The following is a 27,587-nucleotide window of genomic DNA, read 5'->3' on the forward strand; positions in this document are numbered from 1 at the left end:
CAAATAAGCGCACACTCTTCCAATCCGTAGTAATCCTAGCAGTAGTTGAAGAAGATGTCCGCATCTCTCTCCAGAGAAATAAACCAGAAATGATCAGCTGTAGAAGAGAAGTAAACAAACTCAGCAGCTAAATAAGAAATGCAAAAAAACCAGTACCAGCATCAAGCTTTTTAGAGAAGAACAAGATACCTTAAAAAGTTCAGCAAGAAAGGGTACAGTTGCGTAATCATACTTATAACCTCCATCGCTTTGAGAAAGAGTTGTTAAAATCCCCTGTAACATAATTTTACTCAGTGAGAGAAATAGAAACAAAAACTTATCTATCACTTTCGAAATCTATCCCGTGAATATCATTGCCAACATTTCAATCTCAAACCTAAACACAGAACATAAAAGTATGATGATCAAGACTTCTATAGACTAATAATAACAGCTTTCAGTGGAAACACAACACTCAGCAAAAATTCTTCAGCTACAAATAATGAACAGTCAATCTACAAAATCACAAGCATAAAGTGAGACAGAATGAATTCTAAGAAACCTAGCCAAAATAGAATGAAATGGTCCCTAAATCGTCAGAGAAGCAATCGAGCACTCGCAAACGCAAATTGAGTATCTAATCTAACACTGCTTGACGCCTTGGAAAAGAGCAATATCACACTCTAACCGACATGATCCAGAATTAGATTTGGCGACAGTAACACCACCGAGAACTCAAGATCTATAAACTCGACATAATTCTAAGAATTCATGGAGCGAAGATAACAATCTCGATAACAAAATCTCGATTCGATCATATTTAGCGCGACAGAAGAAGAAGAAGAAGACGAAGCAAAGAAGAAAGGAATTGGAACCTGAGAGCTGGTGAGAATGGTGAGAAGTACAGCAACAAAATACCACGGAGTAGCCACCATTCTTCTTCTTCTTCTTCGTCTTCGACTTCACACGACGAGCTCACTCATCATTTTCTCCTCTTCTCAACTGTACACAATCGATTCGCATCACCGGCGTCAAATTTTTCTTTCTCGCCTTCGCCAATAAAAAAAATAAAAAAAATGCTAAAGTTGGAAATTGGGCTTTTGGGCTTGACCATTATCAAACTTATGGGCCTTAAATATATGTCCGTTGTCCTTTGATCGGCGAAAGCAATAGAAATAACAAATTCTAATATGAAAATATTCACATCTGCTTTGCAACAAGGCACTATAAACAATCGAAATGAGACACAGAATCTTCATTTTTTCTCTCTCCACCTGACTGACTTTTCAAGTCGCATTCCTGTCAATAGATTTGTAGCTTTCGAAGTAGCTTAAATAAAATATATACATCCACTCCACACAGAGTACATACATATTAAGATATGTTTATGATGATAGTGAAACTAGAGAAGAGAAGAGGGTTTTGGCAAAATAATATTTAAAGGGTCAAGTACAACCAATTCTTGATCATCGTCTAGAGGCTGAATTTGCTTCTCATTATGCTACTAAGAAGATAGAACAAGTGCGGCTCCTGCAACGCCTCCTGCAGCGACTCCTGCAGCTGCTATAAACATAGCGGTAGCTATTTGGAGGCCGCCACTTCCACGGAAGAGTCTCCTCAAGATCAGTTTGCAGGACTTGTCAGCTTCTTTGTAAAGAAAACAATCGGATACTCCTTCAGTGATGGCTTTTTGGTTCTACAGGCATACATAGCAGGGGAGGTCAGATATGAAGATACAGGTGAAATTAGTTATAGCATAGAAGAGCTATAAGAAAGGCATTACCTTTGTCCTGAAGTTATGTACAGTATCATTGACAGCGAGAGTATCACTCTGTAGTTTGAGGGAATGATCCTTCCATCCGTCTACAAGCTTTTTAAGAAGAGCAACACTAGCTTCTATATTTTTTTTGTAGAGAATATCCCATTGCTTAAAACAATCAACGTTTTCGGTCACACAGCTGATAGCAATTGATGTAGCTTCATTGGCTAGAAAAGGATTTCCTGCATCTACACCTTCTCCAGCTAGTTTCAAGGAAAACGTGAATATCTGTTTCAGTGTGTTGCTTCCTGGTGCAAAGGCTACTTCCTTCAACAAGGGGTAAATAGTCCCAAACCTCTCTGTTACCTGTGCGCACCATGCTTGTGATCAAAACTGACAACCGCATCAAGGTTTTGTTTTGATTATATAAATTCCAACACTACTCCTTACCTCTACTCTAGCGGATGAAGCATGGAATGTAAGCCGCACCAAGATCTCAAATGCAGAAGGTGGAATCAGCCGATTTTCCTCCCTAACAGCAGCGTTTAAAAGTATGGTCCGGGCGTCTGGCTTCGACAAAATGCTGATTAAAAGAAAAAGAAAAAAAAGATCAGATGGTTGTTACATACAGCAGAGGAGGGAGATCACAAGAAAAATAAACTGGACTCACATCTCAACAAAACGCAGGATGAGATCCACTGACTGAGGGCTGTAGCTCTGGTTATTATCAACTAGTGGTAACAAGTTATGCGCCCATGAATACAAGCCAGCAGATAAATCATCTTTGAAGGCCTGCCACCATTTATAAAGTTGAAAAAATTTAACAAAAACACAAACTTCAGACACTCGTGGTACTCCTAGTTCACAAAAAAAAAAAGTAACATTGACAGTAACCTGAGCCATCGTCCAAACTAGAACCGGAAGCTTGTCCTCGCCTTGATACCGAGGTCTCTCCCTCAGCATCGGCAAAATAGAAGTCAAAGCATCAGGTTTACTACGCACCACAATCGCTAATGCAACAAATGATGCCACCTACAAGTACAAAAACAGTAAGACAAACAAAGGTAACTTGAATACACCATTTAATCACACAATATTACCTGAGATTTGAAACAGGTATCTTGTGCATGTGCTGCCCAATCAGTGAGAACTCGATCAAGCGCCCACATAATGAAAGTAGGGTGTTTAGTAGTTTGAAGTTGCTTGATCCAATGGCGTGATGTTTCGTAGACAGATTGAGGAATATGAGATAAAGGAACCTGTTATTGTACATTAGCCAGCGATATAAGATATCATCAAGTCTTCTTTCAAGTGAGATTTTAAAATAATATCACAAAGACTGTATAAGAAATGGCTCACATCGGACGAAGGAACTTCATTGAACACGTTCAACCATTGTGATGATATTTCAGGAAATGCGCTCTCTAGGTAAAAGTAAAAGCTCCATAAGCCGAGCTCCGGAGCATCCTGATAACAAACAAAAGGTCAAAATTTGAAATTTTGATTTTGTGGTTTATCGATTAAACCGAATGTATCGAGCATAAACCTCTTCTTTGGCGAGGTAAGCCGCAAGATCTGAGGGAACGATCTTCCTCGCCGCTTCTGACAAAGTCACTATCGCCTTTTGGGTTTCCTCCGCCGCCGATTTCGGCTGAAAATCTTCCGTATAAAAAAATATATCCCCTTCACTTTCCTCCTCCGTCGCACCACCACCGTTCGATTCATCTCCCACTTCAGTTTCCTCCGCCTTCGGATTGGATTTGATCGAATCCCTTAGGTTTTCTCGATTTCTCTTTCCCCTCCCCATTAGTCGATAATCCTCGGCTGAGTAACTTGGAAAATTACGCTTTCTTTTTCTTCTTCTTAAGGTTGTATGACAGCGTATGTTACATATTTATAATTATTATACCCCCATAATAACTTCCTATTCTTTCAGCCGGATTTTTTACAATTGCAAATCGACCTTGCAAAACTCCAAAAGCACGCTCTACAATTTTACGGCAAGTTTTTTTCCGGTTTGCAAATAAAGAAAGTTTATCACCTCGTGCAAGTGGGATCGATTGGATAAATGTAGCCCATTTTGGATAAATTCCATCTGTAAGATAGTAATCCAAACTATACTGGTTTCCGTTGACTACATACTTGCATTTTGGTGCTCGTCCTTGTAAGATGTCATCAAAATTTGTTGACATATTGAATAATTTACACTCAATTTAGAAGCCCACCCATCAATATAACTCGGTTCCTACTTGGTTTTCAAAGTTAGCTATTAACAAAATCGTGAGATGTGTTAATTATAAACGATAAGATGTTGATATTTAGATAAAATAGAACTATTATTAATCTTATCGAAAAAGGAAATATATGAAATAAATATTGTAAGGAATTATATATTAAAAAATTATTAATCAAATTAAAAAAATAACCTAACTTCAGTTATGTCAATTTGGTTTATTAATAATATAGTGATTTAAAATTTATAGTTAAACGAGAATATATGTTGGTTTTTGTTTACAGAAGACGATTAAAGTTTAAACTTTAATTTTACAATTAAAACAAGTTATTTGTTGGTTTGGGTATCTATACTATTAATTGGGAAGGACAACAAGAAGCCAGATACCTCCCAATTTTAAAAAAAAAATTCATGAAAATTAAACATGTTTCCAAACAGAATCAATGACAGCAAAAAAAAAAAAAACAGAAACAAAAACCATCTATATTTATGAAAATCATAATAATCTTTTACCATAAAAAGTGGACAATTAAATTCAAAATTAAATATATGTAAACATATCTATTTTAAATATACGTAAACATATCTAATATTAATATAATATTTTAATATAATTTCGAAATTAATAATTTATATAGACTGCATCATCACCATCGTTTGAATCGTCACTTGCATTGTTATCACTCTCGACTGGATCGTCACTGTCGCTTGAATCGTCACTCTCACCATTGAAAGTAGGATCATCTGGATCGCTATCACAAACCAACTCTTTGATACACATCGTCAATGTAGCTTGAACCCTAGTTTTGATTGCTTTAGATTTTCTCAGTTCGATTTTTGTGTCTCAAGTAAACAAATGACAACGACGTCGTATCAATGTCGGATTATTTGATTAGTGAATGGGTTATTCTAATCGCGATAAAGTAAACGCTATTTTATGGTTAATCACGGTTTAGGCATCGTAATTGTAAGATTGATTGGATGCGTATTTATATGTAGGAAAAAAGTGTATGTAGTTTTATAAAGGATTAAGTTTTTAATGGTGTTATATTAAGAGCAATAAAGTTTGGGGGATAAACTGAGAAAGCTTATTGTACAGGGTGTAAAAAACCGTCGACCCAATAAACATTGGCAAATGATTATGTTTTAAAAGGAAACGATTGTGGGACAAAAATTTATGATAGGTAGTGGACGGGACGGGACGGGGCGGGACGGAGCGGGGCGGGACAGGACGGGTCGGGGCGAGAAGGATCGGGACGAGACGGAAAGGGACATGATACAATATCTATATTTTACAATTGTATGTCTATATATATTTTATCAAACAAATTCATATAACAAAATTTTACCAAAATAGCATCTACATAAAAAATTGTAATTTTATAAAAAATAACTCCGCACGTACGTGCGGGTCCTTCACGAGTATAAATGATAAATGAGAATTATGGTTTATCTTTGTAAATGAAAATTATGGTTTGAGTTTAACAATTAAATGAGTTTATATGTCGAAACTTGGTTTTTGAAGTTACTAACTCACGTGATCATGATAAGTGTCAAATAAAACATAAGATGTCGCAACATGTTATATATAATTTTGTTAATATTAAGATAAAAATAGAATTTCTAAACAACATTAAATATATATATATATATATATATATATATATATAATAGTTCTATATTCAAACGTTTTTATCAAACAAATTTAAACTATTAATCTAATTTTTGGTCTTACCGGTTGGGATTTAACAAAGAGATTAGGGTTGAACTCAAATGTGATCTCGCTCATAGTCACATCCACTTCATCGCATTTGCTTAGTTGGTGAAACAAGTGACCATGACATATAACCAGATGTTCTACACCAAAAAGCAGTCATGGATACCATTCCAAATTGTTGACTGGAGCACCTCCTTTGCTTCTTATACTACAACTTATATTGTACCTCATATTTGTGGACATGTGGTCCATAACTGGCAAAATGAGCTCTTATCAAATTTATTGGAAAAGATGGGCCAAGAAGCTTTCGCGTTCCGCTTAATGCTAAAGTCCATGAGGCTTGCAATGAGGAGGGCTGGTGTTTAGCGGCGCCAAGATCAAACCTGTCCCTTCAGCCACAAATTCACCTTACTGAAATTACCTCCCCAAAAATCTCTGTTGAAGAAGATCGTTATTCTTGGATGGTGGATGGCAAAGCTTGCGATGGTTTCTCCTCTTCTCTCAAGTGGTCATCACTTAGACCAAGAGCTCCTAGTGTAAGTTGGCACAGTACTGTGTGGTTTAAAGGAGCCATTCCTAAACATGCTTGCAATATGTGGATCTTGTTGGTGTAGGAATTGGCACCAACGTCATACCAGCCTTAACCGAGAACGAATCGAATCAAACCAAAGAAATCGGGGAATCCCGGTCTCCCATTTAAAGAAGGTTATGAATAAATCTTCAAATGGAAATGAACGATCTTTTTCGGTTAGGGTTTCACAAACCCTAATCGAAATATTTATGAATATATTCTCTTAAATCTAAGGAATAATTCCATAGCAAAATACGACATTTCATTCTATACAAATTAAAAAACATTATACAGCATATTCTTTAAGTACTTTCTAAATTCTACTAGAAACAAAATCACAATCTTAATATTTTTTAAAACTTGCTCACCAAGATTATCTCTACTTATGCACATCATATCTTGGAATCTCCTCAAAACACTATAAATAGTTCTCATTCACAACACCTAATCACACCAATTCGATAAACACAAACAAAAAAATATTTGATATATTGTATTAGCGTAGCAATTTTACTTTTCTTTATCATCATAAAGCTTTTTTATTAATTGTTTAGAGTTTTTATTCTAATATTTTATTGTTTGATTGTTTTTAAATAGTTTTAGACATTCTCCAGTTTGTATAAAATATGTTCATTTTTAGTTTGTATAAACAATGTCAAGTTTGTATATACATTGATCAAGATGTATTTCTATTCACAATCGTAGCTCTAAAATTATAAACATAATTTTCCCATTAACTCCATCTCTCCCTATAAATAAATGCATTTATGATTAAATCTTCAAAAAAATATTTTTTAGATAATATTGAACCTATTTTATTTTTGTTTATCAAATTTTGAATATACGTGAAACTGAAACTATAAATATTACATTTTATAATATTTATTAGAAATATATTATGAAAAAGTACAATAATATCAAAGTTCATAATCTATATTCCTAAAATTCTTTATTTTATTTTGAATACACAACAACCAAATCTATATTCTTTATTTTATTTTGAAAATAATAAAAATTACAAAAAAAAAAAACAATTTCTCACGGGTTTTTGATAACCAAATTTAGTTATATTTATTTTTGTTTGAAAAATAATAAAGTTTTATAATTTCTAAAATAATTAAAATTCTATATTTTACTTCCAATTCATATAGATTTTGTAAACTAAAATCTGACTGGTTCATAGGGCCACAAGTTAATGGCAGTTTTTTTTTTGTTTTTAAGATTATCAGTTATCAACACTAAACTCAAATCGAAAAAGTGTCCAATGTTCGGGTCGTAAATTAATCAGTCGAACCGACTAGGCATGTCCAAAAACATCTTATTTGCTAAACACTTACGGTATGAAAAATAAACACTACCTTAGATAAGAACAATTTAAAAGAAATACAATTTTATTAATGATTCAAGAACGTCACCCGTGCTACCGCACGGGCTATCCTCTAGTTTATAATTATTAATAAACTATGAGGCGGTCGGTTTACTTTTCCAAAGTTGGCTAAGAGCAGCATTATCCATACTCAGGCATGTCAATCGGGCTGGCCCGGCCCGGCCCAAAACGAAATCCGTAAAGTCTTTATATGTTTGAGTCCGGCTCGGTCCGGCCCTAACAGGGCTACAGGGCTTTCGTGCTTTTTTAGTTTTGAGGTGTCTTTATTGGTAGGCTTTTAATTTGGTATTCTTAGGAAAAAAATATATTTAAAAATCAAATTAAATTAAAATTTGTAATTTTAGAAAACTTTATAATTATTGCAAACTTAAAATTTTAAAACATACATCATATACAATTTATAACATAAAGTACAAATATTTTAAATTTGATTTCTAGAAAATTTAATCCATATATGCTCTCCATCAGTTTGGATTTTTAACATCTAAAAAGTTATTTTCGTAGTTTTAATGTCAGTTTTGTGTTAAAACATCCCAAACCAGCTCTTAAGAATCACATTTCACCCACAAAAAACCTATGTATTGTCCATATTTACCACTGTTACGTTACACCACATTTTGATTTGTAAATCAAACTCTAATTAACGAGATGTGAATACGTATAGATTAACATACATATATTTTGTAATTATGAAACTGAGTGTCAAAGTGGTGTAAACATGTCTCCAAGTCAATCCAAACCAGTGGTTGCTTGTAATCTCCAATCTCAGTTGACCCATTTACTCTCTACTTGTTTCCCTGTGATCAAAACTCAAAGATCAATCCTTTAATTTTTCTACTCTTCTTCAACTCATTAAATCGATATATTAATAATTGCAACGAACCATAGATTAATAATGTCAAAAAGGGAACATAAATATGGTCTCAAACTAAATCATAGCAATCCAAGCAGGTGGAGGGTACCTAAAATTGAACCACACAACTCATATAACCAACGAACTAGATAAATGGAGGAAGCCAATAAGGGAGGAAAGGAACCCTTTCTGGTCCACCTTTGGGAGGTTTAAAGTGACGGGTGGTTTGGGTACCTCTCTTCACTTTTGTTTGGTTTCTACCTATGACTTGTTCTGAGACGCGGCTTTAGCCTTCTTTGATGCAATTGTGTTGTTCATTGCTTTACCATTTGGAATCTTCTTACTTTTAGAGGATCCGCCTTTAAAACTGCTTCATCCTCTACATTTTCTTCATCCGACTCATCCTCATCGTCAGAACCCATCTAACCACACAAACAGTAATAAAGCAATCAAGTTTAGCTCTTTATATTGATCCATGTTGGGAAGATTCAATATGAAAATCACCATAAAATATCATAATTCAGCTTCTATCCAGGAACATAAACTAACATAAATAGCTACCTTTAAATTCTAGTGAAATCCTTCTTTCCAAAAGAAGAAGAAGACCCAGCTGGGATCACCTTCAACACATTGAACCTCACTGTCTTCGACAATGGCCTGAGATTTACCAATAACAGAAAACAAAGATCAAAACAACGTCAAACAATCAGGATCAGTAAAGACATTACTGTTGTTGGTTTGAATCAGATCATAACCTGCATTGGTATTCAGAAACAGTTCCAGTGATGGGTTTTCAGAACCCATCTAACCACACAAACAGTAATAAAGCAATCAAGATTAGCTCTTTACTCAATCCATTGTTTTATGGCTCGATCTCATTATTCATCCAATTTAGAACACTAAACTATTTGACCAAAAATTCAACAAGAAAGTTATAATTAGCATTCAAAGGCAGGATTTTTATACATCATGAACCTGTGAGTTCAACATACCAGTCATCTCCAAGTCAATCCAGACCAGTGGTTGCTTGTAATCTCCAATCTCAGTTGACCCATTTACTCTCTCTACTTCTTTCCCTGTAATCAAAACTCAAAGATCAATCCTTTAATTTTGTACTCTTCTTCAACTCTCTAAATCGATATATTAAAAACATCAATTGACTCACAAAAAGCTAAAACTTTAGAGTAAGAGAGACAAAAGGGTAAGAAGAGGGATACATGATATACCATAGTTGGAAGAAGAAGAGGAAGCCATTGAAGCATCTTCGTCGGTGAGGAGAGAGAAATCATTCAAGAGATAGCTCCGGAAGGTCGGCCGGAGGTCAGAAACTGTGGCGGATCGGAGGGTAGAAGCAATGGCTTTCTCTATCGCCTGAGAAGATGAAAACGTGTGAAGAGAGAGAGAGAGAGAGAGAGAGAGGAGAATGAGAAACGATCGTTGTTTTTTTCCTCTTCGCCCAATCATGGATCGCCACGCGTCCGTCTCTTAAACTTAATTTTTGCTCTATTCCAGGAGCGTCGCTTAGCCTAAATCAAAGCAGGAATATGTGAGATATGTAATAATGTAAAGAATTTTAATGTTTAAAAACAAAATATTTATGAAAAATAGTAATTTGAAAGTTATTTTTAAAATTTTATATTAATAATATAATTTATTTAGTATAAAATTATTATTTTTATTTATACTAACATATTAAATATAGGCCCGTTAACCCGTTAGGTTTAACGGAGCGGACTTGGACATTATTTTGATATCCGTGGTCCTAGCGGGCCGACCCGTTGCGGTCCAAAAACAAATAATGTCCATCGCGGACAGGCCCAGATGGGCGCGGGCCGGCCCGTCTGACACCTCTAATGAAGAGGGGATCTAGAGATTTTTCTGGGTGTTGATGGATAGGAACTTTTTATTTTTTAATTATTATTAGGATTAAAAATATAAGTAATAAAAAAAAACCAGTTTTTGGTGGGTGAACGTGAACCGTGAAACAATGTTACCAAAAGTGTTCACAAGTTTAGATAAGGAGTTTTTTGTCAAATCACAGTCCAAAAGGGTGTCTTGGATCGAAACGGTGTTAAAGCGCAATAAGAAAGTTGAAAACGGTGTCCTAGTGCTAAACTTTCATTTTAAAATCACCAGTTCAATGACATTGGATTTCATTAGACTTTTTAAAATCCATGTTTGAATAACACCGGATTTGTAAAGATTAGAATATGTTACATTTTTATTTTATTGCACTGCAGTCGATTACGGTAAATAATATATTTTGTATAATAAGTTTAAATAAAATAGTGGAAAGAAAAAATCAAATAAATGGCTATTGACAAAATTTGATTTAGTTATCTAAATCTATAATATAATTTAATTTATTTAGTTATAAAAATATATAATATACTTTATTTATTTTGGTCAAATTTTGGTGATTAAGTTTAAGCAGAACAAATTTCAAGCCGGTCATGACTAGTCCAACTCGGATGATGCGTGTATAACTAACCCGGTCAGGTCAAGCCCCCTCATCGTCTGTTTATCTTTTTTTCTCCACGCTAGGGAGAGGATGGGAAAAAGAAAGGGCAAGCGAGAAACCCTAAGGGATCCGAAGGCGGAGGAGGAATTATCAGTGTCTTGTCCCGAAGCTGTGGCGGCGGAAACTGATGCGGGAGATGAATCGAACGGTGGTGGTGCGGCGACGGAAGAAACCGAAAAGGCGATAGTGTCTCTGACCGAAGCTGTAGCGGAGATCGTTCCCTCTGATCTTGCGGCTTACCTACGCGAAGTATTGGTAAGTGCATGCGATGTGAAATTCGGCTTGTTCAATTCGAAAACCAAGTAATCAAAATTTACTCCTGTTTGTTTGTTTGTTAATAGGACAAGCATTGGCCTATCCCGGAGAAGCAGATATTGATATTAGTCGATTACTTTGGGGATAAACTTTCCCAAGTATCATTCCAATGGGTCAAGATGTTCAAGGAGACTCCTTCATCCACACTGATCGATGTGAGCTTTTTATATATATTCTTATACGTTTTTGTGCATCTCAAGTCGTCTATAGGTTAGATTCTTCAAGCTGATGTCTTGCTTCTTAATAAATAGGTTCCGTTTTCTCAAATTCCTACACCTATTTACGAAACCTCAGTTGATTTTATCAACAAACTTCCATTTGAGACTACACTACGTGCCTTTGTACTGTGGGCGTCTGATCTCATTCTCACTGAATGGCCTGGAGTTGTCAAAGTTGAACAACTTAATTCTGACAAATCTAAGGTAATTTGCATCAATTTTTTGTGTGACTGAATGGTGTTTTCAGTTACCTTTGTCTGACTGACTCCAGTGTACTTGTAGGTGGGAGCATTTGTTGCATTAGCGATGGTGTTGCGTAGTAAACCTGATGCTTTGACTACTGTTTTGCCAAAGCTGAGGGAGAGACCTACGTATCAAGGCGAGGACAAGCTTCCGGTTATTTTTTGGATGATGGCTCAGGTTAATCTCATTTTTTTTTTTTTTTTTGTGAACTAGGACTACCGTGAGTTTTGAAATTTGTGTATTATTAAACTTTCCAACTTTCTAAATGGTGACAGGCCTCCCAAGGTGATTTATCCGCTGGCTTGTATTCATGGGCGTGTAACTTGCTGCCACTAGTCGGTAATAACAATTGCTACAGCCCTCAGGCAATGGATCTCATCCTGCAATTTGTTGAGATGTGAGTCCAGTTTTTTTTTTGTGGTCTCCCTCCTCTGCTGTATATCTATCATTGTGTAACAACCATCTGATCCTGTTTATGCACTTAGGATTTTGTTGAATCCAGAGGCCCAGACCATACTTGTAAATGAAGCTGTTAGGGAGGGAGAGCGGCTAATTCCACCTTCTTCATTTAAGATCTTGGTACAACATACATTTCCTGCTTCATCCTCCAGAGTAGAGGTTAGTAGTAGTGTCGGAATTTATATAAACAAAGCAAAACCTTGATGCCATTCTCGTTTCTGATCACAAGCATGGTGCGCACAGGCAACAAAGAGGTTTGAGGCAATCTATCCCTTGTTGAAGGAAGTAGCCCTTGCACCAGAGAGTTCGACAGGAAGCAACGCAGTGAAACAGATATTCACGTTTTCATTGAGATTAGCTGGAGAATGTTATGGTAACAAACGAAAACCTTGGATCCTTGAGTTTTCTGCTACCCTCTCCCTGTCCGCTCGCCAAATAGAGTAGTAATGGATTATCGTTGTTACAGGAAATCCTGTTCTAGCCAAGGAAGCTATAGCAATAGCCATCTGTTGTATGACCAAAAACGTTGATTGCTTTAAGCACTGGGATATTCTCTATAAGGAGAATATAGAAGCTAGTGCTGCTCTTCTTAAAAAGCTTGTACACGAATGGAAGGATAATTCCCTCAAACTATCATCTTTGCCTAGTCATACTCTCGCTGTCAAGCATACTATACTTAGCTTCAGGATGAAGGTAATGCCTCTCTTAGACCTGTCTAAACTATTAACTAAGTTCACCCGTATCTTCATATCTGACCTCACCTGCTATGTATGCCTGTAGAACGAAATAGCCATCACTGAAGGAGAATTCAATTGTTTTTTTTACAAAGAAGCTGACAAGTCCTGCAAAATGATCTTGACTAGAATCTCCCGTGGAAGTGGCGGCCTCCAAATAGCACCCATTATCGCTATGGTTATAGCAGCTGCAGGAGTCGCTGCAGGAGGCATTGCAGGAGCCGCACTAGCTCTTATCTTCTCAGAAGCAAAGTCAGCCTCAAGTACCTGGACGATGATCAAGAATTGGTTGTACTTGACCCTTTAAATATTATTTTGCCAAAACCCTCTTCTCTTCTCTAGTTTCACTATCATCATAAACGTATCTTAATATGTATGTACTCTCTGTGGATTGTTAGTATATATTTAATTTTACGATGCAACGACTTAATGTATTAGTTTACTTGTTGTAATCCTTGTTTTGAAGCTTTTTACGATATTGCGAGAAACAATTATCTCTATTATATTATAATAATCTAAGATTCTATTCTTAGAATAGATAGTAAATGATAGGATTTAGCGGGTGATATACTCATAACTTTGGGCCATTGGCCTGGTTAATTTTGACACATTTGTGTAAGAGTCGGAATATTTGAGCAATACGAGAGTAATGTCCCAAAGGTTGATGGTAAGGACTCCAATGGAGACGAGACTCAGTAGGGAGGAAGAAGAAGAAGGTTGTCTCGATGTCCAAGTGTCGCTGGAATCCACCCGAGAAGATATCGTCTTGGGTGTTCAAGCCTGATCACCAGATTAGTCCAGGTTAACTTGCAGGTAAGGAAACTAGCCCATGCAAGATGCCAATTATAACCAAAGCCAAGTACATTTGGAAGTAATACACATGTCTGGACCAATACATATCCATTTGTATCAAAATCAAGCAAGGGACCAAGAACTTGCACAAGGCAATGCATTTGGGTGTGTTTTCTAACCACATATATCTCATCTCCGATCTTGCGCAGCAAAGCACGATCACTCCGACAAGTTTTGTCAGTATGATCCCACTGTCCAAACAACATGCTTTCGTTCATTAAGTACCACAAAATTTGACCACCAAACCAAGAAAAGTAAAAAATGTAGCGAGTGATTGCAGGATTCATTACCACAAATATCTCATCTCAGATCTTGCGAAGCAAAGCACAATCACTCCAACAAGTTTCGTGAGTGTGGTCCCACTGTCCACCACAACATGTTTCTCACTCATTAAGTACCACAAATATGACCACCAAAACCAAAAAAAAAAGTTAAAGAGCAGCACCGGATTGCAAGATCCATTACCTGAAGACTGAAGCTCCCATGGTTCCAAGTGCCTCTCTTGCCCCTTTGTTCTCTGTTCCCAGTTCCCACTACTCCTCTGCATTTGAAGCAGTTGCAGGTTATTTTCAAGACTAGATCCTCAGAAGGTTGAAAAGCGACATTGGCTTGTTCTGCATCCTTAATTCCTCCCAACCATAATTGCCAATTGTTTCTGATACTACATGGCTATAGATTCCAGAACGGTTTAGTGTTTGGGGTAAGGTTACAAAGAGAAATGGCTTCTTTTTACCAGGAAAGCATGTCATATGCGCACACAGAATTCTACAGTAATCCCAATTGACATTAACAAATTCACAACAGAGACTATTAGTATCCAGAACCGCATGAAACAAAACCCAAAGAATGTACCATGAGATCTGAGAGTATCATCACCAATACAAGGACAATGATGGCTGAACTTCAGGCACTGGATTATTGAAAACAGAAACCAACATCAAGACATCTCCGCATCCTAAACTCTCACATAAGGTATATATATATATTGAGAGAGAACTGACCTGGAAGTGATTTATAAGCAAACAAGAAATATAGCACCTGCCAGAACAAAGTGAGAATTTTGAGAGAGTTGTCTTTTCGTACAAGATCTAGCAAATTCTCAAAACTTGATAGATGATGAAAAGCAAACCGATTGCTATGGCTGAGGTTGGTCAAAGCTATTTTCCAGATATTGCTCAAAGAAAATGTAGAAGACAGAATATGGAAAGACTTCGATCTGCATTAAGAAAAAAGCTTATTATATAAGAAGCGTAGCAGAAGACAAAAAAAGCCATATGATGGACCACCAAACCAAGAAAAGTAAAAAATGTAGCGAGTGATTGCAGGATTCATCACCTGAAGACTGAAGCTCCAGTTGTTTGGTTTCAGTCTAGTGTTGTCAACCATAAGCACATGTTGTTAATAAGAGACTGAGAAATAAGGCCAACATCTCTAATGACTTTACCTTGTTGCAGAGTTGGTGATGAGTAGATTCAGCGAGAAAACTATCAACCTGCAACATCACAAACATCCTCTTTTGTGTACTAGGGACTTGCATTGTTCATTAACCCAATTCGGCTTAGGGTAAAATATCAAATCGCCTAAATTGATCAAAGCAAGTTAAAAGATCCAAATAACTTGAACTGAAATCAATGGAGTTTCATCGAATAAACCAACATCTGCTTGATGAAGAGAAAAAAAAAAAAGTAGTTCTAATCCAATAATGGAGAAGCATAGGCCAAAATACAGATCTCGGAGAATTAAAGAAAGTATCCCAAATTCCATGCAGAAAGCCTTAGTCATGCGGTGCCTGACAACAGATAAAAATGACATGCAGTGTTACATTTGTCTCCCTAAGAACATCACATCACATCACAGACCAAAAAAGATTACAATAATTAATTAAGCACTAACCTTTGTCAGTGAAGTAGAATACGAAATTCTTTTCCTTCCTGAAGTTGTTGAAGACGATCTTGTGCACTTCCACCAGTAGATCCGGATACATATTTGCGAAATACTCAAGTACTGAATCTATAGTATCTCCGACTACTGTCTAAAACATCAACAAACAAAATACAAATTAGTTAATACTATTTGGAATCTTAAATGTTATGAATTACAAAATAGTTAGTAAATAGTGTAAGAACACAAACCTCAACATCTGGATGGTTGGTACCGACATGCGCAAGAGTATTCCTCACAAATCTTACCAAATCAGTGAAATGATGAGTCTGGTAATCTTTCCGCTTGGAGTTTACCTTGTTCGCCGCGGTTCTCAAGTTTTGATGCAGTCTAATATGCCAATCGTCGACTCCCATAACGATTGCTTTACTCTTGTAAACTGACTTCCAGAAAGCGTTGTTTACAGTTCCCATAAAGCGCTCACTTGCCCTCTCATAGAAAGCCACCTTCTTTGTATTAGACCAGAAAAATGGTTGCGTCAGCATACTTTCCGCAGTAAGACTGCGAATAAAACAAAGAAATTAGTTAGTTTGTTAAACTTATTTAAATAAGTACATTAAATAAATAAAGAAATACATAATTACCGCTCTGTATGAGGTCTTTTAATCAGATTCTTCACCAAATAGTATCCTTCAGATGATTTTCTAACTATATTCATTGCAGGTTCGTTGTACATGGGATCAAGGTTGGTCGAGCCATCAAATTCATCCTTGAATATGTGTTGGCCACCAGAGATGGAATAACCAACTACACATCCAAGGAAGAAGATATCGTTTGTCAAGCCTTCAACTTTATTCTTCTTTTGTGTTTGCTCTGGTGCATACCGAATCTGTTTCTCCAAAGCTTCACTGTCCTGGTCAAGCTTTCCCATGCTCAAATCTCCTAGCTTTAATGTAACATTTTCTCCCTTGGAGATTATAAAAAAGCTACTCTCATTGATGTTTCTGTGCACTATACCGTATCCATGTAAATCTGAAACACCAATTACTGCTTCTCTGATAAGTTTACAAAGCAAACTCGAAGGACGTCTACTATCCCACAACACATTCTTATGCTTAAACTTCTTCAGGAAGACTTCCTGGTTCTTATACAGAGATTCGCTTTCTCCTCTTGAACAGAATTTGACTAAGTCTCCTAGAGTGCACTCCCAGGGCTGAAAGCAAATATAGATGAAACCTTCTAACACGTCAACACCATATAACCTGACGATGTTTCTCGATTCGTTTTCACAGGCATGGTGGATCGTCCTTTCATTTTTGGCAATCTTAAACGCAAGCTTTGACAGGGGTATCTTCTTAATAGCTACATCGCGGTTATCACGAGTCCCCTTGTATACTTTAAAACCGCCAATTTCCATAGCCGGGTCAGTTTCCATAACTCCCATAACCAGTTCCGGGATACTCAAATCCGTATCCAATACGTTAACACTCGCCTGCTGCGTCTTTATTCCCAATAGCGAATTCTCTGAGCTGTGGAGAGGATCGCGGTTAGCAACCATTTCTCTGTTTAGTGCTTCCAATTGCTCAACTGCGGTGGTCTTGCTTCCAATATCTTTCTCAAGATCTATAATACGGGAACGAGCTGACTCTAGTTCCCGCTCCAGAGTCACTGCTGTTGCTTCTAGTTCTTTTATTTGCACCTGTGATTTTCTGTCCTTCTCTGGCAGAAGTAAAAGTTCGCCTTCTTTCTCAGCGAGCTGTTCTTTCAGTTTGCTCGAATCAGCTGTGAGTTCCTTTACCATGATCTGTGCCTGTTCAAGCTCATCTGAGGTTTTTGAGATTTTCATTGACATAGTTTTGCTTTCTTCTTCTGCAGCCTTCAGACTTTCACTCAATTCCGAAACCCCCTGTTCAGATGATTTAAGTTGCGCTTCTAAATCTCTCAACTGAGTTGACGATTCTCTCTGATGATTCTCATGGATATTCCTCAAGCTGAAAAGTTCATTGTCTTTCTCAGTGTAGCTCCTTTTTAATTGTTCGGACTCGGACATGAGTTCTTGAATGGTGCTCTCCGCCCGCTTGATCTCAGTAGACATTTCTGAAATTCGCTGAGATAACAATTTCTTCTCTTCCTCTGAACTGTTCAGCCTCTGGTTCAATTCTTCAACCAGTTTCTCTGCTGATTCCACCCGTGCTTCTAATTCTTTAACCTGACTTGAGGAATCTCTCTTATGGGCCTCATGTACCTCCACCAAACTAGAAAGCTCACTCTCTTTTTGTATGTGTGTATCTTTAGACTCTGCCAATTCAGTCAAAAGTTCCTGTACCTTGCTTTGGGCCTGTTTGAGCTCATCCGTAGTTTCCAAGATCTTCGAGGATATGGACTTGTTTTCTTTCTCTGCAGCATGCAGACTCGTACTCAGATCTACAGCCCGTTGTTCTGATGATTTCAGTTGAGTTTCTAATTCACTCAAACGAGTGGATGATTCTCTTTGATGAGTCTCGTGAATGCCCCTCAAGCAAGAAAGTTCCCTCTCTTTCACACCGTGGCTCTCTTTCAACTGTTCAGACTCAGACATGAGTTCTTGTGTGCTTTTTTTTGCCTCTTGAATCTCATTAGAGATTTCTGGGATTCTCTGAGATAACAGTTTTTTCTCTTTCTCTGTATTGTCCAGACTCTGCTTCATATCTGCAACCTTTTTATCTGCTGATTGCACTACTGCAACTAATTCTTCCACTCGACTCGTTGAATCTCTCTGATATGCCTCATGTACCCCCACCACACTAGAAAGCTCACACTCTTTCTCTTTGTGTTGGCCTTTCAATGCTCCCAGTTCCTCCCTGAGTTCTTTTATCGTGTTCTGCGCTTGTTCAAGCTTTTCCATAGTTTCCAAATTTTTTGAGGAGATAGCTTTGTTTTCTTCCTCTGCATCCTTCAGACTAACACTCAAATCTGAGACCCGCTGTTCTGAGGATTTATTCACTTCCTCTGCACTATTCATACCACTGGTCAGCTCCGAAACTCGCTGCTCTGATGCTTCTAGCTGCTGCTCGAAATTAGAAGCTTCATCTTTGAGCTGATCACTCGTTGCTTCCCGATCTTCTGCAACTTTTTCAGCTTCTTGAAATCTTTTATTACCATTGTCTCTCTCAGTTTTCAGTTCATCTCTCTCTCTTTTAACATCTTCTAACTTCTGCTTCAGATCATTTTCTGTTTTGCCAGCATCGTCCAGTTTCTGATGAAGTTCCCTGTTATAACTCAGAGCTGTTGTCTTTGCGTCCTCTAACTTCTCAGTTTCAAGTTTCAACTTATTGATAATCTCTTCTGATTCTTTTAACTTCATCAAAGCTACTTCAAGCTCAGAATCTGCTGCTTCTTTTTCTTCAATAGTCGTCGTCAACTTCCCTTTCGGATCAGCAATTTCAAGATTTACAGTCTCGATTTGTTGCTTCAAGGCACCTGTTACCGACTCTACTTTTCCTTTTCCATTTCTCTTGGTCTTCCTCTTAGAAGAATGGTCAGAATCCGAGTCTGAGCTTGAGGAGGAGGAGGTCTCTCCTTTCCCATTGACCTTATTCCTAATCTCTCCAGTTAGATCATCGTACTGGCGATACAGAGACTGGTATTCGTTGTAGAATTCATTCACTAACTCCGCAACCACTTGTCTTTTAGATTCATCCTCAACGATGTCTCCACTCTCAACTATTCCCAAGATTTTCGTCACCTTTTCATCTATTTCTGCATCAGGTAATAAGAATACTTTTCATGTAAGCATTTTTTAACCAAAATCTATGGAATTGCATTTAACACGTGAGACAAAACTTAAGTAGTGTAGGAAAATTACCAGTTTTAGTTCGTTTAAGCATTTCACCTTTCTCATGATCAAAATGAGGCTCAAAGAAAGACTGCAAGGCTTCTCTAAGCCTATGCTTTTTCATCTCTTTTTTTTCCACCAGTTTCTTCAACAAAATATAATCAATCAAAGAAACTCAATCTTTAACTGTGACCAAACAGGACCTGTCTTCACAGTTCACACAATTCATAGAGAAACTTATCAGAAGAAACGTTAAGACTAGCAAATCTAACTTGTTCAAATTAAATGCCATTATTCAATTAGAAAAGAAGTACCATCCTTTTCACATTTATGTTGCTATATAATAACAAAATAGCAAAACTAACAATCATTTGGCTTTATACAGAATCCAGATCATATGTTAAGCAATCTGGATATTCAACACTAAAGAGAGAATATAATAATAGAAGTAGATCCAGCAATTGAACCCTGACAAGGTATGCAGATAAATAACAGAACTCGTGTGGCCCGCAAAGAAACATAGATTCAAAGCCTTTGCATCATTGAGTAACTTACAATTTACAGAGGATACAAAAAAATCAAGAAAGAACATAGAACTTGTGATTAGAAAGCTAAATCACTATTAGTGCTTTGTGGTCTAATATTATGGAATCTGATTGGTAATTGTTGGCTTAAACATATAAAGAAAGTGACTAGTAAAACTGTAAGTACATGAGGAGAGTTACTTAGTTTAACTTACCCTTTTAATCTCAAACTTCCCTTTTAGCTCCACTGAATATCCAGAATCGATCTATTGGTTTTTTTTCTCCCTGTATAAAAGAAAAGAGAAGGGTTCATGTGTGAAAACCGAGAACTGTATGTAATTCATAAGTTCTGAGAGGGTTCCAGAAGCTTAAATGACAAGAATTACAAAAACAAAAAAAAAAAAAAACTGAGCATCACAAAACCAGTCTCAATAGTAAGAACTGCTACAACAAAACCCTGATTCACCTTATATAAAACCCTATCACCTACTTTAATGAACGAAATCAACAAGAATCCAATTGATTTAACTGTAAAACAATCAGATGCAAATGATCAAAAACTACTCAACAAGACAAACAAACAAAAACTCGTAATCTTCCCAGTAGAAAGCATCTTCTACATATATTAAAACATCAGACGTTTCTTGTCTTTTTTCATGATCCATTGATCTATATCTAACACTATGTAACTAACCCAAACCTAAACTAAACCTGATCGAAGAATCAAAGCAACCTGAGACTACTTCTAAACCAAAAATCAAACTCACGCGGAGAAATCGAAGATACCAAAACAACCATATACGAAGTCGTTCGAAACCTAGAAATTTTACCTGGATTAAGAGAACAAAAAATCAGCAGAGACTAAGAGAAACTCTCTTCTCTCCGACGTGCGTGAGTGGGTTTAGAGAGATGATAAAGAGATTACGAAATTGAAATCGAAGCGAGGGAGAGAGATTGAAGAAGAAGAAAAAAAAAAAGGCGATTTGATTTTGGTTTGGACTTATTTGAGAGAGTACAGTTATGAAAGCAACTTTTTTCGCGCGTGTGGGTGTGTGTGTGTTTTTTTTCAATTTTGAAGGAGACGATGATGACTGGGGGAATCTTTTTGGAAACTCGTCTTCCACAAACACCCCTCTCTTTACCCAGATTATTACGCTTTTGCCACTAGCGCTATTTCTTTGCTCTTCAAATTCTCGTCAAACCGGTCAAAATATCATTTGACTGTAGTTTATCATATGAGATATATTTACGGTTTTGCCACCGATAATGTAAAATCAAGGATTAGATTTGTTTTTTTTGGTTTAGGGCATGTCTAACGCCGTAATTAATCTTAACACATGATTAACGGGCTTCATCATCACCAAGTGCATGCATTTCCCGCCTTTTTTTTCTTAGAAATAAATATGCTTCTATTTTTGTCATATTATAATTAGAGAACCCAATTAATAATAGATTGATTTAGACTAAACTGTCTTCACATTATAAATTTATATCTTTTTTCTTAGGAGTAAATTTTTTTTTTTTTCAATTGTATTTCTTTCATTTTTCTCAAATCTATCTCAAGCTTTTTTATTTTCCTCATAGCCTTTGCTAAACTCAGCTTTCCCTGTTCCTTCCTCCGCTAGCTTCGCCTCTAGTTTCGATAACTTCTCCTTTAGTAAACATTCTTGTGCTTTTCTGCATTCTAACTTCGCTTCTAGAGTTTCAACCTCATGCTTTGTCTTGTTGTCCTTCTCCTTCACCCACTTTTTCGCTGAATCGATCTCTTTAGCTAACCTCGTGACTCGGCTCACTAATCCCCCGCTTTCTTCTAGCTTATTTTATCGCCATCTCTGGTCCTGCAAGCCCTTTCTCCACCATTTCTTTGATTTTCTTGAATTGGGTTTCAGAGACATTGAAATCTTCTCTGTTTCCTCTATTTTCTTGGACTTGTGTGTTGTCTCGCGTCTTGATATAGCTGTTCTTGCTCTCTAGGTGTATCTGTTCGGCTACATGGATCCTCCTGTACAGTATACGGATATGATCTTCCATTTTCATTCGGAAATCTTCAGCCAACTCTTCCATCTTCCTCTCGAGAAGATTTGTATTCAATTTCGAACCACCAAACGACCAACGTCTCATTTGCTTCTGATCCTCTGAGAGCTTATCAATGGCATCTTTTTGTTCTTTAAGAAGTTTCTTCTGATCATTAGTCTCCATTGATAGCCTGCATGCAGTGAATTTTAAAAGCAACGGTAACAACAACAAACTTCAATTTTAAAAGCTTTTTACAAAATCTTGTTTCCCTCTCTTACCGTTGAATGATGTCTTCTTGTTCCTTCTCTAGTTTAGGCTGATCAGTAACTTGGTTGTCAAGTTTCTTACTCTTGTCTCCAATTTCATCGATCTCTCCGATTCTTGTATGCAGCTTCTGATTCTCTTCCTTAAGACGATCAATCTCAGTGATCTTACGCTTCATCTCTTCACTATACTCCTTTCTCTTCTTCCGCAAAGTCTCAACGCCCGCTTCAAGTTTTTGTACTTTGTTCCACAAAGCTTCCTTTTCTCCAACGATATTCAGCTCAGCCTTAGCTTGTTTCTCTGCTTCTTCCTCCAAACACTTCAATCGCATTTTCGTCTGTGAAACTTGATTGGTTTTATTCTTCAGCTCCACTTCCAACTCCTTTTTCTGGTTAAGCAACAATGCAGCTTCAATTTAGTCATCAAGAATCTGAAATGTTCCCTGTCCTCGTTTCTCTTACCTTCAATATCTCTAGCCACTTCCATGTTCTGATCGCGTAAAAAACAGTTTCTTCTTTCAGTATCCTCACTTGTCTCTCCAAATCTTCATTTCTTAGGTCTGTCTCTTGAAGCTTTCTTAGCATCACAGGGTAATCCGAGCTCAATGTTTCACTAATATTACTGGTCTCTATCTCCTTTGAATAATAGTAATCCAAATCCGAACTACATCTCGACGAAGAATCAGTACCTGTTTTATTCTCACATCCTAACCTCTCAAGGTTAGTTCGCTCACTCTTTATCTCTCTTTTGGTCACTCTCTGTTTTGGTTCTTGTTTAGAGAGAAAAACACAAGAACACACGTTTTACTTTACCAAGGGACAAGAATTAACGAAAGTTTATCAGTCGACGACTCAAAAGTGAATTAGAAAAGCAGCGACCAAAAAGGTTGAACTAGACATAACCAAAATCTAACCATAACCGTATTTATAACCGTAACCAGACCGTTTTTTTAACCGTAACTGTATAAAACGGTTAAAAATCATAATTGTTAACCGTAAAAATAAATTAGTCACGGTTATATAAAAAAAGTTAACCGTAACCGTTATCAACCGTAATTGTTTAAAGCCGTTGATTAACCATATAATTAACCGACCGGTTAAACTTTAATTAAAACTTATTTCATTAAAACAATATTTCTAAATGGTTAAATGTGTCAACTAGTAATTCTAATCCACTCCACTACTCATTACCATTAATCAAATAAAAAATAATTTAATTCATATATTTGTAGATTCATAACCATTAATTTATATATTTGTAGTTGTGTTTGATTAAACAAAAATCATTTTTAACTAATATATCTTATTATATAAACCTTGGTTTTCAAAATCAGCTATTAACAAAATCGTGACATGTGTCAATTATAAACGATAAGATGTTGACACGTATCAATTTTAGTTTTGTTAATATTTAGATAAAATAGAAATATTATTAACCTTATCGAAAAAAGAAATATATAAAATAAATATTATAAATAATTATAGGGAGAATTTCAAAAATACCCCTTTTCATATACCTCTTTTTAAAAATACCCCATTTTTAAACTTTATCAAAAAAAACCCATTAAAATTGTTGAAATTTATCCAAATATATGTGTAAGCTTATAATTATATACGCAAATTACCTTTATATGTGTATAAAACTTTATATACCTTTCATAAATAGCGTAAAAATAAATTATAAAAACCTTATAAAAATCGTATAAACCCTTTTAAGAACCTTTTAAAAACCTTATAAAACTTATAAAAACGATTTAAAACTATTTAAAACATTTTAAAATATTTGTATCGAATCTCCCAGTAGTAGTTATTATATAGAAGTACCTTATAAACTATATAAAACTTTATAGTTTTTTATATTTAAAAAGGGGTATTTTTGAAAATGGATAGATAAAGAGGGTATTTTTAAAAAGGAGTATACCAAAAGGGGTATTTCTCAAAAATTCTCATAATTATATAATGTTTTCATATAAATATTAAAAGGAAATATATAAAATAAATATTATAAAGAATTATTTAAATTTGATACAAATATTTTCTAATGTTTTAAAAGGTTTTAAATCGTTTTATAAGGTTTTTAAAACGGTTTACAAGTTCTTTAAAAGGTATTTATAAGTTATTTTACGCAATTTATGAAAGATATATAAAAATTTACACATATAAAGGTAATTTGTGCGTATATTTATAAGTTTACACACATATTTGGATAAATTTCAACATTTTTAGTGGGTTTTTGATAAAGTTTGAAATAGTGGTATTTTTAAAAAGTGGTACTGGAAAACGGTAATTTTGATAAATTAAAAACTAAAAAAAAATTGATATTTATCAAAAAAATATGTGTAAGCTTATATATATAGACACAAATTATCTTGATATGTGTGTAAATTTATATCTGTATTTCATAAATACCGTATAAATAACTTTTAAAAACCTTTTAAAATTATTTAAAAACCAGATAAAAACTTTGTAAACCTTATAAAAACCTTATAAATGTCTTATAAATGCCGTTTACAATCTTTTAAAACTTTATAAATAATTGTATTGAGTCTCCCAGTAGTAATGATGATATAGATTTACCTTTATAAACTATATAAAAATTTACAATTTTTCATATTTGAAGAGGGGTATTTTTAAAAATGGCCAGAAAATTGGAGTGTTTAAAAAGGGGTAAATCAAAAGAGGCATTTCTTAAAAAATCTCTTTCAACTATTAATCTAATTTTTGGTTTTGCCAGCTGTAGGTTTTACAATTATAAGGGTTATATGTTGGTTTGAGTTTATGAATGCGCATTATAGTTTAGATTATAATTAAACGAGATTATTTATCGGTTTGGGTTTATAAAAGAGGATTGAGATTTAGGTTTTACAATTAAACAAGATTATTTATTAGTTTGGGTTCATAAAGGAGAATTAGGATTTACATTTTACAAATAAAAGAGATTTTGAGCTTAACTAAATAAATATTTTTATTCATGATTTTTATTTTATAGTATGTTATATTTGTTTAATTTTTAATTTATGTATGAATGTATTATGCCATTGAGCAATTTCATTGTCTAAAACATAAGGGTGAATAAAATATTTTCGAAAATAATATTTTAAGCTTAAATTAAATATAACAAAAATTCAATATAATTCGTAATATAGTAATTTTAAATTTTTTAAAAAAATAATATGTAATTTTTTATCATTTGTATTTGAAAGATTTTTTAATGTTTTCTTCAACGATGCTATAATTTATTTTTGAATCTTTATGTTTATTTGCGTTGTTTATATGAACTTATTTACAAATGACTATATTTGTATTTAACATCATATTTTAGATTGATGTTAATTTGAAAGAACTTTACCATCATATTAAATAATAATCAATTAATTTTCATAGTTTGAGAATGATATTTTGAAAAATTGAAAGTTAAGAAATAACAATTTTTACAAAATGGTATAATAATGTTTTAGAGGATAATTGTTAAATTAAGATTTTTTAAATATTTTATCAATATTATGAATAATGGTGAATACTTCCCAAATGTTTTGGTGATTGTCAGTTTGACATTACTAGATTTTTATAGTTAACGTTTAATAACGAATTTTAAGATATATACATATGCACTTATATTTGATACTTCAAACCAAATAAAATCTCTTTCCAAATAAAAATAATTTCTCTTATTTTTTCAAAAAAAAGATTTGGAAATTATTTTCTTATAAATTATAATAAATTTTAATTTCCATTTAATTTTAAATAAAGATAAGCCGTCCATCGGACGGGTACTAAACTAGTACTATGTAAAAGTTGAGTCTATAAGCTTTTGAGAGCGTGCACATCTGATTTTAAACGACCAATCATAATTAGACATCTCAATATTTAACATTTTTTAAATTACGATAATTTATTTATTAAGTTTTTAATGTAAAAAAGAAAATAATAAGATTATGGACATAAAAGATATATTATAAAATATGGAGATATTTCTAAATTTAATATTTCATTTTCATAATAAATAAATGATATAAAAATAATCAAAATGCAAAGAAACCAGATTTGAGTTTTTGACTGTTGCTTGGATGACAAAAATTACTGCCAAATCAAACAGGATGAGTGACGATGTACAGAGAACTAAGTAAGAATACAAAGCAACTCAATAGTTTTGATTTTGACTTAAAATAATTTTAAAAGAAGAAGCTTAGGAATATTAATCCTCCTCAGAAGCAGCAACCTTCTGTTTCTTCCATTTGTATGCAGCTTCGAGAATCTTGAGATTCGTCGTCTGCGATTCTTCTGGGTACATATAATCGATGTATTCTTCGTACCTGTTCAAACCATTTTTGCACGTTAAGCTTTTAGCATTCGACTCTAATCACATTTGAACATAACAAATCAAGAAATTATGTATAAGCAATGCGTACTCTGTTGAACCGTTTCTCTCGTGATCTGCTTTCTCTTCTTGAGCTTCTTTAGAAGCTTCGATCGGACAATACTGACATCCCCGAGGTTACCAAAGCTCGTCTCCACGTTCAGCCAATCCTCCAAGAGTGTAGCTCGTTCTTCCTTCAGCTCTGGTGCAGAGTCTTTGTAATATGTGTTGGCTCTATCGAAAATCGCTGAGTAGAAGAAATATAGAGAAAAAACAGTTAAAACATGTCACGAGGAATCATCCACATTCGTATAAACAAGCGTAGTTCTAAAGTTACCTCTGGCACGTCTGATACAGTCCTTTTTGTGTTCAAGAACACCTTCTTCTTGGTCTTAAAAAAATACTGAACATGATAAGAAAATAGCTTTCCTTTTGTGTAATGATTCATTTTGTTCTCTTTTAGGTGTCATAACAAAAAAATATATATATATATATATATGATATCTCACCTGTCTTGAGACCTCAAAGTGTCGAATTGAGTTTCTGTACAACAGACGTTCCCACTTATGATTGGACACAGGCTTTGGAAATTGGCAGAAAATAGTTCATCAGCCTGCAGAAACCAATTACATTCAGTCAAGCAAGCAGAAGCAACAAAAAGAATAACTTGAAGTAAACCTAATGGTTTTAGTCTTCTGATAAGCCAGGTTCTTAAGCTAATACCTTTATTGATGGCGAACCATAAGGACAGTTAAGGACTTCTCCACGCTGTGCTCTCCACATATGTCATACATTGCGAAATACTCTCTTGAATGTCTTTTACTGACCAGAACAATTTACAGATTTAGGGGACCAACAGAGAAAACAAGAGACAGTATAATACGAGATTGA

General features: G+C 35.1%; 6 protein-coding genes across 14 annotated transcripts in view; 1 reads left to right on the forward strand and 5 right to left on the reverse strand.

Moving 5' to 3' along the window:
* Positions 1 to 1,023, reverse strand: part of LOC17879220 (CMP-sialic acid transporter 1) — a 2,741-nt gene extending 1,718 nt beyond the window's left edge. The window contains exons 1-3 of the mRNA XM_006284377.2: positions 855 to 1,023; positions 190 to 273; positions 2 to 97 (exon numbers count right to left, since the gene is read on the reverse strand). Of these exons, the coding sequence (XP_006284439.2) occupies positions 2 to 97; positions 190 to 273; positions 855 to 914 (240 nt within the window). The 5' untranslated portion in view covers positions 915 to 1,023. The remainder of the gene's footprint in view (position 1; positions 98 to 189; positions 274 to 854) is intronic.
* Positions 1 to 27,587, reverse strand: part of LOC17878842 (CMP-sialic acid transporter 1) — a 40,847-nt gene that overhangs the window by 10,456 nt on the left and 2,804 nt on the right. For 2 of the 4 annotated variants that reach the window (XM_023779270.1, XM_006284012.2), the window contains 5 exons: positions 27,420 to 27,518; positions 27,206 to 27,309; positions 27,034 to 27,087; positions 26,749 to 26,943; positions 26,383 to 26,652 (listed from right to left, as the gene is read on the reverse strand). In XM_023779270.1, coding sequence (XP_023635038.1) covers positions 27,516 to 27,518 — 3 coding nt within the window. In that variant the 3' untranslated portion in view covers positions 26,383 to 26,652; positions 26,749 to 26,943; positions 27,034 to 27,087; positions 27,206 to 27,309; positions 27,420 to 27,515. Of the gene's footprint in view, positions 1 to 26,382; positions 26,653 to 26,748; positions 26,944 to 27,033; positions 27,100 to 27,205; positions 27,310 to 27,419; positions 27,519 to 27,587 lie in introns of those variants that run through there. The other 2 variants (XM_023779268.1, XM_023779269.1) reach the window with 2 other exon arrangements.
* Positions 1,286 to 3,657, reverse strand: LOC17878897. The gene is made up of 8 exons (XM_006283630.2): positions 3,285 to 3,657; positions 3,098 to 3,205; positions 2,839 to 2,997; positions 2,633 to 2,770; positions 2,409 to 2,530; positions 2,189 to 2,321; positions 1,763 to 2,104; positions 1,286 to 1,675 (listed from the first exon to the last, which is right to left on the reverse strand). The coding sequence occupies exons 1-8, from the start codon at positions 3,543 to 3,545 to the stop codon at positions 1,484 to 1,486; spliced, it is 1,455 nt and encodes a 484-aa protein (XP_006283692.2). The 5' UTR covers positions 3,546 to 3,657; the 3' UTR covers positions 1,286 to 1,483.
* LOC17877831 lies at positions 10,979 to 13,465 on the forward strand. The gene is made up of 9 exons (XM_023779267.1): positions 10,979 to 11,275; positions 11,362 to 11,490; positions 11,587 to 11,757; positions 11,836 to 11,973; positions 12,072 to 12,193; positions 12,282 to 12,414; positions 12,499 to 12,628; positions 12,722 to 12,948; positions 13,036 to 13,465. Exons 1-9 carry the CDS (start codon positions 11,051 to 11,053, stop codon positions 13,294 to 13,296), a joined length of 1,536 nt encoding a protein of 511 aa, XP_023635035.1. The 5' UTR covers positions 10,979 to 11,050; the 3' UTR covers positions 13,297 to 13,465.
* LOC17879688 (COP1-interactive protein 1) lies at positions 13,804 to 21,084 on the reverse strand. 6 transcript variants are annotated; one of them, XM_023779261.1, is made up of 13 exons: positions 20,891 to 21,084; positions 20,276 to 20,345; positions 19,567 to 19,743; positions 16,367 to 19,460; positions 15,974 to 16,283; positions 15,735 to 15,873; positions 15,286 to 15,630; positions 15,177 to 15,210; positions 14,971 to 15,057; positions 14,843 to 14,879; positions 14,307 to 14,751; positions 14,132 to 14,203; positions 13,804 to 14,032 (listed from the first exon to the last, which is right to left on the reverse strand). In XM_023779261.1, the coding sequence occupies exons 3-7, from the start codon at positions 19,658 to 19,660 to the stop codon at positions 15,620 to 15,622; spliced, it is 3,648 nt and encodes a 1,215-aa protein (XP_023635029.1). In that variant the 5' UTR covers positions 19,661 to 19,743; positions 20,276 to 20,345; positions 20,891 to 21,084; the 3' UTR covers positions 13,804 to 14,032; positions 14,132 to 14,203; positions 14,307 to 14,751; positions 14,843 to 14,879; positions 14,971 to 15,057; positions 15,177 to 15,210; positions 15,286 to 15,619. The 6 variants fall into 6 exon arrangements, with proteins under 6 accessions (XP_023635029.1, XP_023635030.1, XP_023635028.1 ...); XM_023779262.1 differs by having other exon boundaries at positions 14,307 to 14,606; positions 14,718 to 14,751; positions 15,177 to 15,630; XM_023779260.1 differs by having other exon boundaries at positions 14,307 to 14,382; positions 14,694 to 14,751; positions 15,177 to 15,630.
* Positions 21,592 to 27,490, reverse strand: LOC17878244 (coiled-coil domain-containing protein 186; the record flags this gene model as incomplete). The annotated part of the gene is given in 12 exon segments (XM_023778566.1): positions 21,592 to 21,666; positions 21,668 to 21,877; positions 21,879 to 22,266; positions 22,355 to 22,754; positions 22,757 to 22,846; positions 22,849 to 23,028; positions 23,254 to 23,299; positions 26,559 to 26,695; positions 26,749 to 26,943; positions 27,034 to 27,087; positions 27,246 to 27,309; positions 27,437 to 27,490. Coding segments are annotated over 12 exon segments (1,893 nt in total), but the record flags the coding sequence as incomplete, so codon positions are not given.

Source organism: Capsella rubella, unplaced genomic scaffold (assembly GCF_000375325.1).
Source record: "Capsella rubella cultivar Monte Gargano unplaced genomic scaffold, Caprub1_0 scaffold_7, whole genome shotgun sequence".
NCBI lineage: Eukaryota > Viridiplantae > Streptophyta > Magnoliopsida > Brassicales > Brassicaceae > Capsella > Capsella rubella.

Excerpts from the sequence above, each read along its gene's own strand:
- LOC17877831 (XM_023779267.1), top strand. The coding sequence starts at position 11,051 with ATGGGAAAAAGAAAGGGCAAGCGAGAAACCCTAAGGGATCCGAAGGCG. Across the intron at positions 11,758-11,835 it reads TTAATTCTGACAAATCTAAG|GTGGGAGCATTTGTTGCATT; the intron begins GTAATTTGCATC and ends GTGTACTTGTAG. Across the intron at positions 12,415-12,498 it reads CTTCATCCTCCAGAGTAGAG|GCAACAAAGAGGTTTGAGGC; the intron begins GTTAGTAGTAGT and ends TGGTGCGCACAG.
- LOC17879688 (XM_006283091.2), bottom strand. The coding sequence starts at position 19,660 with ATGAAAAAGCATAGGCTTAGAGAAGCCTTGCAGTCTTTCTTTGAGCCT. Across the intron at positions 19,461-19,566 it reads GCTTAAACGAACTAAAACTG|AAATAGATGAAAAGGTGACG; the intron begins GTAATTTTCCTA and ends TACCTGATGCAG. Across the intron at positions 16,284-16,366 it reads AAAAGACCTCATACAGAGCG|TCTTACTGCGGAAAGTATGC; the intron begins GTAATTATGTAT and ends TTTTATTCGCAG.
- LOC17878897 (XM_006283630.2), bottom strand. The coding sequence starts at position 3,545 with ATGGGGAGGGGAAAGAGAAATCGAGAAAACCTAAGGGATTCGATCAAA. Across the intron at positions 2,771-2,838 it reads ATACCTGTTTCAAATCTCAG|GTGGCATCATTTGTTGCATT; the intron begins GTAATATTGTGT and ends TTGTACTTGTAG. Across the intron at positions 2,105-2,188 it reads CTTCATCCGCTAGAGTAGAG|GTAACAGAGAGGTTTGGGAC; the intron begins GTAAGGAGTAGT and ends TGGTGCGCACAG.